The sequence below is a fragment of the Dysidea avara genome, chromosome 3 (assembly GCF_963678975.1).
Source record: "Dysidea avara chromosome 3, odDysAvar1.4, whole genome shotgun sequence".
Lineage (NCBI taxonomy): Eukaryota > Metazoa > Porifera > Demospongiae > Dictyoceratida > Dysideidae > Dysidea > Dysidea avara.
In genome coordinates, this window is record NC_089274.1 from 3,360,929 (window position 1) to 3,373,858 (window position 12,930).

At 36.9% G+C, this 12,930-nt stretch overlaps 1 protein-coding gene across 3 annotated transcripts; it reads right to left on the reverse strand.

Moving 5' to 3' along the window:
* Positions 1-1,485: 1,485 nt before the first annotated feature.
* LOC136248918 (TNF receptor-associated factor 2-like) lies at positions 1,486-12,930 on the reverse strand. Of its 3 annotated transcripts, none has more exons than XM_066040769.1 (6): positions 12,207-12,930; positions 10,342-10,497; positions 3,351-3,643; positions 2,810-3,061; positions 2,243-2,560; positions 1,486-2,096 (listed from the first exon to the last, which is right to left on the reverse strand). In XM_066040769.1, the coding sequence occupies exons 3-6, from the start codon at positions 3,549-3,551 to the stop codon at positions 1,983-1,985; spliced, it is 885 nt and encodes a 294-aa protein (XP_065896841.1). In that variant the 5' UTR covers positions 3,552-3,643; positions 10,342-10,497; positions 12,207-12,930; the 3' UTR covers positions 1,486-1,982. The 3 variants fall into 3 exon arrangements, with proteins under 3 accessions (XP_065896841.1, XP_065896842.1, XP_065896843.1); XM_066040770.1 differs by having other exon boundaries at positions 10,333-10,497; XM_066040771.1 differs by lacking the exons at positions 10,342-10,497; positions 12,207-12,930 and adding an exon at positions 5,160-8,071.

Consider the following 12,930-nt stretch of genomic DNA (forward strand, 5'->3'; position numbering starts at 1 on the left):
GACAAAAAGCAGCTAAACCTGCTAGAGCAACTCTCTGTTTGTCTGTGGCACCACAATGCCCGGACATTTTTACACCTATTTAGCCTGTTGCCTGGTAGTCCTTTGTGGGAGTTGAACTCTGTTTCATGCTCCCACTCCCGGCAGTTTGGTCAGTAGTCTGCAGGGGTTCTTCTTAAGGCCCCTGTCCGGGGGTTTTGCTGTGTGTATGCTGGCGGTCCATGCGGTGTTTTTGTAGGTCTATGTAGGCTCTGTAACAATTTGGGGAAATAGTACGCAAGAGATGATTAAGTTTACAAACACCCAGACAACTTCGGAGAAGATGGAGTTCAACTTGAGGGTTCCCCAAACCCTCAAGACGGTCCTGAAGAGAAGCCACCTTATCGACAGCTTTGCCAAGATGTTTGATGACACTGCCTCTTCTTCTGAGAGAATTTTCTTAGCTTGATCATGCAATGAGTGGGGGTAGAATCAATTATACCCTTAATTAACTGTTGGCATTTATTTACTGTTTTTTGTGTATCCGGCTTTGTGGTCCTGTTTGGTCACATGTCCGAGGGCTAGTTTTTGTTGTTTTTTTACTCATTAATCAATGATTGGTTTCATGCATTGTGGTTCCTAGAATGGCTAAGAGTGTAGCTTGTGTGGACAGACCCACTTTTTCTCTGCACGGCGCTTATTAATTGATTGGAATTCGAATTTCTAAACATCTGCTCTGAAAATTCAGAGCAGGCGCTTATAATTTCTGATCAATAAGCACCTTGTGGAAGAGCAGCTGCTCCCTGATGAAGCCATAGAGCATATTTACAAAAAGAAATGAGACACTTGAAAGTAACTATGTGTGAAATCATGTCACAATAGAAAATAGACCTGAGCACCCAGTTTGTTAGAAGCCCAAGAGCATAGTACAGTTTCTTAAATATTCATCATGGAGTGTGCCATATCCATAATCAGACATATAATTCCAAGTCTATTGTGATATTAGAGAGCAGGCTAGCTACAAGGTCATTCTTCTAGTATATTATCTTGGCCGTTATTACAATAAAATAGGTTATAGTTATTGCCCATTCATATTACTATAATCATGACCGTGGGTGTGCTGAAATGTTTCCATAAAAAACATGTGTATGTGTACCTATGTTTGTCCAAACCCACCTGAGTAATACTGCAGTATGTACAATGCATTCTTCATGGACTTACTAGTGTCCTCCTTTGTGTCCCATTCATCTTTGCTGACAGCAAAAGGTGTCGATTTGACAGTAACACGTGATGGCTTCCTTTAGTAACGAAAATCATCCAGATTTTTCATAGCGGCTACTTTGATTGCAGAGGTGTTTTTCGAACAGTTCTTGTTTCATAATGCTGTGTAACGGATTGAACATATAGCTGAAAATGAAGCGCAATGGATACTTTACTTTTCAGATGATAATTGATAGCTGAGGCATGAGGTGCCATTTCAGTATTGATGCGATATGTGATATGTGCATAGGTTCACCATGGCCAGTCATAATAATCTTATTGTACAAAAATGTCAACAAACAAATACACAGAATTTTTTTTTGGAATTTTCAACTAGAGTAGGGACCATAGCACATCAATAAAAAGTACTGAAACAAGCAGGAGTAGTGCATGATATTAAATCGGAGTAGTGCATGATATTAAATCACCAAGTAGTGTTATATCCCTACTGTGCATTTCCATTATGGTATCATGAGCATGGTAGGGATATAACACTTCTTATTGTTTTACTGTGATTTAATATCATGCACTATTCCAACTTGTTTCAGTACTTTTTATTGATGTGTTATGGTCCCTACTCTAGTTGAAAATTCCAATTTTTTGTGTACTTGTATATATATCTACATAGATGAATAGTATCAATTTCCACTGTTAATTCATAGTCATGTATGTATTATGATGTGGTGAGGTGATGAGATTCATTGGTCCAACTGTCACACCATGGATACTGTATCTCCCACAATAATTCAAGAATTTGCTTGTGCAAATGATAAATCCTCTGCATTATTCTGAGCTACAGTAGCAGCAGCTTCACTCAGTCGTACAGTAGCTGTATGTGTTTCTTCAAAATGTTTGCAGATCTAAAATAATATTAATTTTAAGTACGCACAAACTGAAGATCTGAACAAATATAAATGAAACACACAATTACTGTTGTGTATACATTCTTTCCAAAAACATGAGTACTGTTCCTAACAAATCTAATATCATGGCTAATTTAACTTACTACTTGGTTAGATGGAAGTCTAGCATCTACAGTTGCATTTTTCTGAGTTGATAAGGCTGGTGTACCCATTTCATTGTAAAATGGCAACACACACAATGGTCTCTGCATGCTCTTAAGAGCATCTTTGGCATCTGATACTAATGGAGCCGGTGCATGTAGTGGCAGTACTGCAGTGTGATGAGGTGGAGGATGACAAGCATGAACAACCTTGTTGTGGCTAATGTAATGCTTCGGAGGAAGCTTGCATGGTAGATATTGGTCAATGTCAACACCTTTAGCAGGTAAAACCTTCTTTTCACCAAGGAAATCATCGGCTTGCTACATGATATAAATAATAAAGTTATACACAAGTGTCTCTTCAAAACAGTATTGATATAATATAGTGGGAATGTTCAGCAAGGTAAGGAAAAGCAGGTCTGCATGTACAATAGGGTTGATTTGCTAAATTGATTTCATAAAACTTTCCTTCAATGGCTTTATTATATTACATATACATGCAACAATACAAAGTACATATACACTACAGATAATGTAAAGTTTCAGCATAAAAAATACTTCATTATTCACCTCATTCTGAACTTGAAAGAAAGGGTAAATACCATAGCAGCACTTTGTCATTATCACGGGACACTCATGTTTCTTTAATTGAGTCATGTAACTACCACACTTTGAACATTTCTTATCACGATAGTTACAAGAAATGTAATGCCGGTGTTTCTTACGCAGTGTACCAGTCCACGGACAGCCACTACACCTGGCATAGGGACACCTGACCTCTAGCCTCTGTATCTCTCTGTCACATGCTTTATCAAAGAATATCTGCATGACAAAAACAACATGTCAGAATGAGTCTGTATACAGTAATCAACAATGCATATAAGAGACAAAAAAAATATTCTAAATTTATGCATGCGTGTGAAACATTGTAGACACAAGAAGTAATGAACAACGTACGTATAATAAGCTGTCGCATGTATACATATAACATTAGTAAATAATAAGTCACGTTTAATAATTTGTACTGTATGCTATATAGTCTGTTAGCAAACATAAACTGTGTTAGTCTGAAAGTTATAACATTCATGTACAGCTAGTGTTCTATGCCTACCTGAGTTATCTCCTTTTTATCTATTGGACACAACCAGAGTACTGGTATCACTTTTCCATTGCTCACAACTTGCTTTAAACAGTCATTACAAAACATATGCCCACAGTTAGTTTGTATTGGTGATTTCATAACAAGTTTGCATATGCCACATATGTGATGGGGTTCCAGTGGATTAACAAAGTCTGCCTTAATCCCAGGCATGTTGTATGCTTTGCGCTATGATGTAGCCCAACTGAACAACTATAGCTTGTTTTGGTCCTTATTTCAGTTGGAGGCTAATGGTTAGAGCATATCTATAGCAGAAGAAAAATAATATTTATATGCAGTAAACTTCACATGTACGCATTTGTGTGGTCCATTGCATGAATGGTGTGATGTACACATGTTTGTACATGTGCATTTTGTGTGTGGCACGATCAGTCATGTGACATCCTGTTTACTCCCATATTTTGTTTATGTAATTAACCTGCTCAAATACCATATATAAGTGGCATTTTGGAGGGATAACTTATAAGATCAAAATATTATATACAGATAAGTTTAATGGTAAAGTAATACTGGTACTTTGTACTAAATGTGTGTATGTATAATTATGTTTGTATTGTGTGTATGTATGTTTGTACTGGTATATGTATTTAGTATGTGTGTATGTATGTATGATGTTGCATGTGGTAAATTTGCTCCAACTCCAAAGTGTAAAAACAACTACTTTGCCACACCATTTTGACAGCTAGGCAGATATTTGAAAAGGGAGGAGGCATGGTATCACCCCACATCATTGTTTCAAAGTTGAATTTTACCACTCCAGCTAAGCCTTTCCAAAATTATTTGAAGTTTTTGCAAAACAGTTTTAAGGTTGAAATCACTAAAACAACAATTATTTTTTAGAGCTGCTTAACACACTTGAAGGTGCTGGAGAAGCAATTTTGCAGAGTAATTCATGTTGCAATTTTTGAAGTAGTTTTGGCTTTAGATTAGTCAGATTGTTCTATTAGAGCTATTCCATTTTTCAGTTTTAAAAAGCCGCATGGTTTCTGGAAACTGGTGCAACCCACCCTCCTCCAGACTGACTGCACCTGTGTATATGTATGTAAATATGTGTGTGCATGACTATGTGTTGATATGCATGTATGCATGTGTGACTGTGTTTGTGTGCATTGTGTGCATGTGCATAACGTGTGTATGTGTAGTACAAATGTGTGTGTGTGTGCGTGCGTGCGTGTGCGTGTGTGTGTGTGTGTGTGTGTGTGTGTGTGTGTGTGTGTGTGTGTGTGTGTGTGTGTGTGTGTGTGTGTGTGTGTGTGTGTGTGTGTGTGTGTGTGTGAAGGAGTTTCAAGGTTGTTTAGGCATTAGTTTTGACAATTTTAAAGTACACAAGTTAAACAAAATTCTTTTTTCAACAGTGGTTTTGTGTCATACATCCTGGTATGTGTGCATGTAGTGTATGTATGTACGTATGTATATGTACATGCATGTGTGTATTTGTATGTGCATTTGTAGCTTGTGTGTACAGCAGTATCAATGTATGTACTCATGTACATGCATACCACATAACAATCAGTATTACATTATCAGTTCACCAAAATTATATGAATCAGGATTCATACTCTCCATTTGAAGTAACAATGTATATGGCTGTTTAAAAATGTTGATTATATCACTTTGTTGCTATATATGATATAACAATTGCGTGACAAATATTTGACCCGTGGTTTGTTAAGTAGGCCAATTAAGCAGTTTAAAAGGTCGACTGAGGTTTCATGCCCCCAAATAACACAAAACGACTATGCAAACCATATACTTACGCACTTTCAGGCCTGTTCAGTTCTTTAAACAGCTCCAATTATAGCCCCCCCATTCCAAATATAGCTCCTACTATAATTGTACTTCCTGATTTTTCCATATATGGATAGTTTATCTAACCTGCTACAGTTATATGGTTGACAGAATCAGAAATCATTTAAATATAAATAGCACCGTCATCTTTTCTTAATTATTAATGATGTTGTTTTTACTCATTCTGTGATGATTATAGTACCCATTTGTTCACTAACTAGTATTATATTGGGTGACATATGATTTGCTTTTTGAAGAAAATATTCACTATTGTACGTATAAATGAATGGAAAAGTATCTTTCAAAAGTGCATATTTACCTAGCTTACATTTTCAGGAAACTATAATCAATGATAGCAAGGCATTCCAACTGAAAGAGCCCAGGCCTTGTATAAGATACAAGTATGACGAAACATTAGTGTACAAGCTGGCTAGTGGGACTATTAGTGCTTAAACAAAGGAAGATCTTCACATAAATTGCAAATCTACTCCAACCATAGTAGATATGATTAACAACATGGTATAGAGATTAAATTTGCACTTCAGGAGACAATCTCCTGTTTTATTGTAACGATCCTGAATTTTGCTACACTTGTTGACTGTTTTGTAATACAATTCATTACTTACAAGCAGAAGGAATTTTAACTTCTGTACAATATAACACAGCATGCATGGTGCCAGACCTATAAGGCTATAATTGTACCAATAAACAATGTAGCCATTTCACATAGTTTAGTTTCAACTGTTACACAGCCCTATGCATGGAGAATGATATGTAAAGCCATGCATGCAGTCTACAACTGATCTTCTTACTTTAACTGTTGGAGGTGTGGTGTGAACATTACAAACAATTTTCATTTTATTCTTACATACCAAAGCCACTAATCCACTGCTGCAAATCAACACCTTGCACCGTCAGTGAAAAGAAGTGGGACACAAAGTGGGACAAGGGTAAGTCCATGATGTGAAAATTGTACATATACACGTACTTTGGGCTAAAGTGACATCTAACAGTGCAAAAGCAAGCCCATAGTCCAAACTGTTATTTCAGTTATAATTGTTTGAAAGCATTAGTACGTAAGTAGCTAAGTAGTCAGTAAGTAGAAAATGCTACTAAATAAAAAAGACCGTAGGAAATGTTTCAGGTCATATAGTGAAAGTACTTTGGGAATGATTATACCAATACTGCCAGGTATTGTAAGGCTGGTTTTGGAGTAATATTTTAGAAAGTGAAACCTTATGATTCCTATTATACAGTACTGCTGTACGCAGATCACATATTTTGTCATTGGGTGCAGAAATGAACAGTGATAATACATGTCGTAAAAAAAAAATTGTAAAGCAGCAAAGTAAGAATAACAATGAAAGTCATTCCTTTTTTTAAAAAAAAAAATATGGAGGTTACTGCACGTATGAGGATTCTATTCAGGGGTGATTCTAGAGGATTTACTGACTGGTATCCATATCCAAAGAAAAGTGGCTGTCTTACTTATGCAGGTCATAGCTACAGGAAGTCAATAAAAGAGCTAATGAGATAATTATTTTTAGAGGCACTTATACACTTGAAAGTGTGGGAGGAGCAATTTTGAATAATTTCATGATAAATCAAAGCTATTTATTCATTGTAGATTGTGCAACAAGTGATCTATTTAGTTGTTAACTTATAGCCCTAGACCAAGAATTCTGGCTTCAGATTTCATCATTAACTGTTCTATTAGAGGACATTGATTTTTCATTTAAATTGCTGACTGGTTTCTGGAAACCACCTGATTCTATTGATCAGCTTTTTGATGATATTTTGCAGCAGAACAGAGAGGTTTATTAGCAAAAATCATGTGTACTGGCTTCTGTAAATTGTGCATATACCATGCATGTATGTATGTTCTCACCAACAAACAAGTCTTACTTGCAGCTGAACACCAACCAAAATCCCCAAAACTGGAAACCACAATACATACGTTCAAACATATATTTCTCACCCACACCCACCCATAAAAGAGAAAGCAATCAGGCCAAACACAAGTCTACTGCCATCATATATATAACAAGTACACGAAAAAATTTGGAATTTTCAACTAGAGTAGCAGTGTGCGAAATAACGTCCGGACACCGGACAATTTCCGGTCAATTACACTAGGTGTCAGGTCATCATTGAATTTGTCCGGAAATAATGTCCTTTCAAAGTTTATAGTGTTAGCATTGGGCTAGGAGGGAGGCCAGACATGATGGTATTGACATGTAATTAAGTTATTTGCTTTTGGTTTGTACTGACCACAAGGGTATGCCCAAGATGTACTCTGAGGTTAACAGTTTACTATGTTGTGCCAGCCTACTTGTCTCAGTCACCTGTACTGCAGTAGTAAAATGTATTTATAACCTGATTACAGTTAGTAGCTTTTACTTGTGGTATCCATGATCACCTATACAACCAGTTTTTAAGCTAGAATGAACAAGACATCAGTGCATCTATTTATATTAGGGATAGAGCCATTATATATTCTAAGCCATGGCAGCTGCCAGCATAAGCAATGTTTGACCACATAGCTATATCATTCCAAGGCAAGCCCTGACTGAAGTCCTTATGGTTCCTTTCCTACAAAGGCCCAATTTATTGCATAGAAGCCCTTTCATGTGGCCAGTAGCTACCTTTAAAATGCTGTACTATCAGTATCAGTGAGTGGTTGACAAGTAATCAGCTGTACAGTACATTGGTGGCCCCAGTGTTTGATACAAACATACAAGTGGTAGAAACATAGGAAAGGAGAAACAATAGAAGTTAAAATGTCCAGTCAAATTGCTTAATGTCCACTCAAGTTTTGCAATGCCCTGACAGTACGTCAGGACATGTCTGAAAAGTTATTTCGCACACTGGAGTAGTGACCATAGCACATCGATAAAAAGGACTGAAACAAGTTGCATGATATTAAATCACAGTAAAACAATATGAAGTGTTATATCCCTACTGTGCTCAAGATACCTTAACGGAAATGCACAGTAGGGATATAACACTTCTTATTGTTTTACTGTGATTTAATATCATGGACTACTCCAACTTGTTTCAGTACTTTTTATCAATGTGCTATGGTCCCTACTCTAGTTGAAAATTCCAAATTTCTTCATGTGCTTGTTTGTTAACTTTTTTTGTAAATAATTCTATTATGACTGGTGAACCCACACATACCGTATCTGAAATAGCACCACGCGTCCCAGCTATATCAATTATCGTCTGAAAAGTGAAGTATCCATTACACTTTGCTGTCGGCTATGTTCAACCTGTTATACAACAATATGAATCAAGAACTGTTTGAAAAGCATCTTTGCAATCAAAATAGCCACTATGAAAAATACGGACGATTTCCATTTCGAAGGGAAGCCATCACGTGCTTGCACCAAATCGACACCTTTCCCTGTCAGCAAAGATGAATGGGACACAAAGGAGGACACTGGTAAGTCCATGAAGAATGCATTGTACGTACTGCGGTATGCCAAAAGGCACCTGCAACATCGAACAGTGAAAAAATCAAGCCTGTAGCCTTAGCCGTTATCGAGTTACGCTTGTCTGAAGGCATCAGTCAGCCAGTCAATCAGTCAGTTACTTACTTACTTATTGTCAACTAAAAAAAAATTTAAATTCTGTAGCAACTTGTTGAAAGCATTTCGGGTCGATCTGAAAGCTTGTTTGGGTTTAGTCTTACCTCACCAATACTGCCTCATCGTCATAAGGGAAAATTGAGGCTGCATGGCTTTTGGGTGATATTATTTCGTGGTCCATGCCTACTCCTTTGTGGTCCCTACTATACAGTTACTATCATACTGTATAATATACAGAATTGTACATAACTTTAACAGAAGGACAGCAAAGACATACACTGCTGCTATTATACTGAGTCTAAATCAGTCTTGGTCAGTAAATCATCATGGACTAACAACTTTTATGTGCAATTATTGGATGGATCTTAAATGTAGAACTCATTAAAAAGTTCTCTGATTTCACAGCAAATACTGTACTAATACATTAATTTTATTGGTATAATTAAGAGTTCATAATATTATTATGAACTCTTGGTATAATTGAAGAATTTACATTTGTGAGTGCATCAATCCTTAACAAAATTCACTTATTTAATGCACTACGCACATTCCAAAATTTATCTGGATAGATAGTGCATAAGTCTGTTTTTAATAAGGTGTGTACAGGTGTGACAGGTATATTATGTCTCATTGACTACTGCATATAGATCAAATGTTTACTTTATAATACAAAATTTGCTATCAGATGTATTATAGTAGAGCGGCTAAGCAACAAATTTTGATAAAATCGTTCACTTTGTGATAAAAGCACTAAAGTGGAAGTTGAGTAAGGTAAATCATTTTAGATATGTTGCCACGTCAAACTCATTGCCTTAGGGCACATTTTGAAACTTTTAAACTAGCCCATTTCTAGCTGGTCAGGAAACCATACAAGTACTTTCAAAATATTCATTTTGCTTAATTCACATGGAAGTATTTCAAATTTACAGGTAGAATCAAAAATCTTCAAACTGTGGTAAAATAACTGTTTTTCAAGAAACAAATATTTTTGTGTTAAAAGTACAGGCACAATCCAATAGAAATAGTACATTGCACATCTATGGCTTCATATACCATTACCCTCAATGCTTTTTATAACATGGCAAGTTAATGACCTGGATGGACACCTCCTTTGATCGGCTTTTGGATATGACTATCCCTTGCTCATCTATGCAGATGCAAAGTTTCAGTATATTTCCTATGGAGTACTTTTCTGGCTTCCTAAATGCAATTTCTATTGATTTCACTTATCAGGTTCTTTGAGCATGATATGATTGGTAATTTTAATGACACCATATCTAATATGAAAATAGTATGAATTAAGCAAATGTTGTATCAAGTTTGGTGCTTTTATCAAAAGGTAAACAATTTTTTTTGCTTATCCGTTTTACTATTAATTAATAAAGCCTCAGAATGCAAACTTATTACAAAACTAAATTTGAACTTCTTTAAAATCCAATTTTTTCAAAAAGCAAAACTGGTCTAAATTTCCAGATGCATCCACATTTGTCAAATATGTATAAGTTTTTCCATGATATTATACCAATGCTTCATATACACATACCAAAGACACTAACTTTTATAACCTTTTATCCCCATGCTTTAAACTGCACCTGCATGGTACATAAGCAGTGATCATTCTGTAGAAGTACATCCCAGCATCAAGTGTACTTTTTAGCAATCATGTCACTTAAGTCCACCGGGCCATCAGTCGACCCATACATTTCTCTTAATATATAGTGCTATGAATTCACATGAAAATTAAATGCAAAAGATAAAGCATCATAATATACATATGTGACCGGATTTCACATAACCCAGCTTCCACACACACAAAATAAAACTTAACGTTTTTACCAGAAATGGATTGCTGGTCTAATACACTATCATATTCCACTCTGTATTTCCTTCAGGACAGGAAAGTCTGGTTTTTGCAGCAGCTTTCCTCTGACCCTGTCAAAGCCACGAGTGGAAGAATGGCGCCATTAAATGGCCATGGCCTTGTTTTAATAGTGTGTAGTGAGCTGGGACTTCACAGAGAGCTCACCAATAGTGTTCTCAATCAATTTGGAGTGATTTAAGGGCCATGGAGGGCCCAAATTTTGACTCAGGATTCCATTTGTCTTGCTTCATTTTATATTCCTATATTAAGCCCACCCGCCACTCCCCACCCACCGCCCCTATTACTACCACCTATGATATTATTACCCGCTCGAAAAAAAGCTGCCTAAACAGGACATATTTTGGGTATCAGAAGCTTATACACTCACACAGTGATAGCTAGTGAATAGATGAATAATTGATACAAATTTTGTTTACACAGCTGTAGGCACTGGGAAGTTATTACACAATGATTACGTAAAATCGCCATATCTCCTAATGAAGCTTTGTGCGACGAAGCCGGGTTTTGTCAAATTCAGTCACATATGTATATTCTATAAAGGTATCCCGGAATATGGATGAATTAATGTTATAGATTATTCATGCATACTCTTGTAACAGAATGGCCATATATACATACATACAACTCATAAGCAATCCAACTTTATTACACTATTTTGAACTTATCGCCCAGGTATCCCTACTCCCAACTACCTGCCTAGGTGTGGGTAGTAACTTATGATACATGCAGAGAACCATCTAAATTGCAGCAGAAAAACTCTGCGGTCAATACTCAGACAAAATTAACTAATGTCACCACTTGCAAGGTATTCCAAGATTGCTCCAAAATTTTCATTGGTTATCACAACTCACTGACGACCAATGGTACTGTGCAATAATAAAATTATACACTATAAGTTCAGTAGTGGCAGCAAGATCAACATTGCCATAAGATATCTAGCATGAGGCAAGAAGCAAGCAAGAAGAAATAGACATGCAAGTAATGTATATACCTATAGCAAGAGTAGATAATCTCTCCATTATCTACTCTTGCCTATAAAGATACAGTAAAATGCATGCGTGCAAAAAAATGTATAATTCACAAAGAAACACGTGCAGTGTAACATGTACCTTCAACAAGTGTAAAATAATTAGAAATTGATCATTGCAAATGCAACCCACACAAAATGTCAGGGACATCTTGGCTGGTATACGTAAATTAAAGCAAGGTAGTCTGACAGCCAACTAGTGTTTATACTGAATTTATTTTACACCTTTATAGCTAGGAAATTCTGGTCACAGCTGTGTGTGAAACACTTTTCCAGACATTGAGATGCCAAGCCTTATACTATGTCTTGTTGCCATGCGACGCAACAATGTCCCAACCCATAAACCATGTCAGTGCAATGTGTATGTACAGCTACCTGCATGGTGCCAATGACACAGACCATACATAATACACTAATGCAGACTTGCTGCATTAAAAGCCTTTTAAAAAATTAACCAAATTAACACCGACAGCTACAGATATGCACCTGGAATTGTTTAATGTCCATTGTGCATAACTTACCCATGGCCATTTACTCATAAGATCAGTTTCATCGTGGTAGCTTCCGCCTGCATCAGTGTAGCGGCTAAGCTTGAACATTTGAGTTTGATCAGGTCAAGGGTTTGGTAGCTATAACTTGTTCTGCTCACGCACTGATCAGCCTTGGCAACGTGACATCACTGCTTTCAGCAAATCTCTGGTTCAGGACAGGGCGCGGAGCTGTGAGCCTAGGCAGTGAACAGTTTACAGATCCGCGTGCAGGCTGTTTGTATACACTGAGTTGCAGTCTGATAAGTTTGCATGTGTAGTTAGTTCCGGTCATTAGTCGCGAATTCATGCATACAGTTTACTACGCCCCAATCCGCCTTCGTTGATGGGCGCCCCCTGTAGTGTTGATCACTTCACGTGACTGAGTCCCGATCACTGAAGGGGGTGGCACAATGAAGAGTATTCTATTCTGTACTGAAATCTTCCTTGTAACTAGAGGTAATCGGGTCTGCTCTCTTCACTATTTCTACGACTCCTTTTTATGCTTTCATTTAACCATAGCAAAGCGGAGCCAGACTCGCAGGGCTGCCGCTTCAATACTCTGATACTTCAAGCTCGACTTCAGTGAAAAACGGCTGTAGCTACCTATTGAATGTAAGGAATAACAAAGCTAAACCTGTACCTGTATCAGTACTATAGTTACTACTGCTAGCTATAGACAAGACCTGTGCTAAAACTTGTGAGCTCACATTCAGAA

Bases quoted from the DNA above. Each gene is read 5' to 3' on its own strand.
- LOC136248918 (XM_066040769.1), bottom strand. From the start codon at position 3,551: ATGCCTGGGATTAAGGCAGACTTTGTTAATCCACTGGAACCCCATCAC. The intron at 2,561-2,809 runs GTGAATAATGAA...TATATCATGTAG, and splicing joins TCTTTCAAGTTCAGAATGAG to CAAGCCGATGATTTCCTTGG. The intron at 2,097-2,242 runs GTAAGTTAAATT...ATATTATTTTAG, and splicing joins GACTTCCATCTAACCAAGTA to ATCTGCAAACATTTTGAAGA.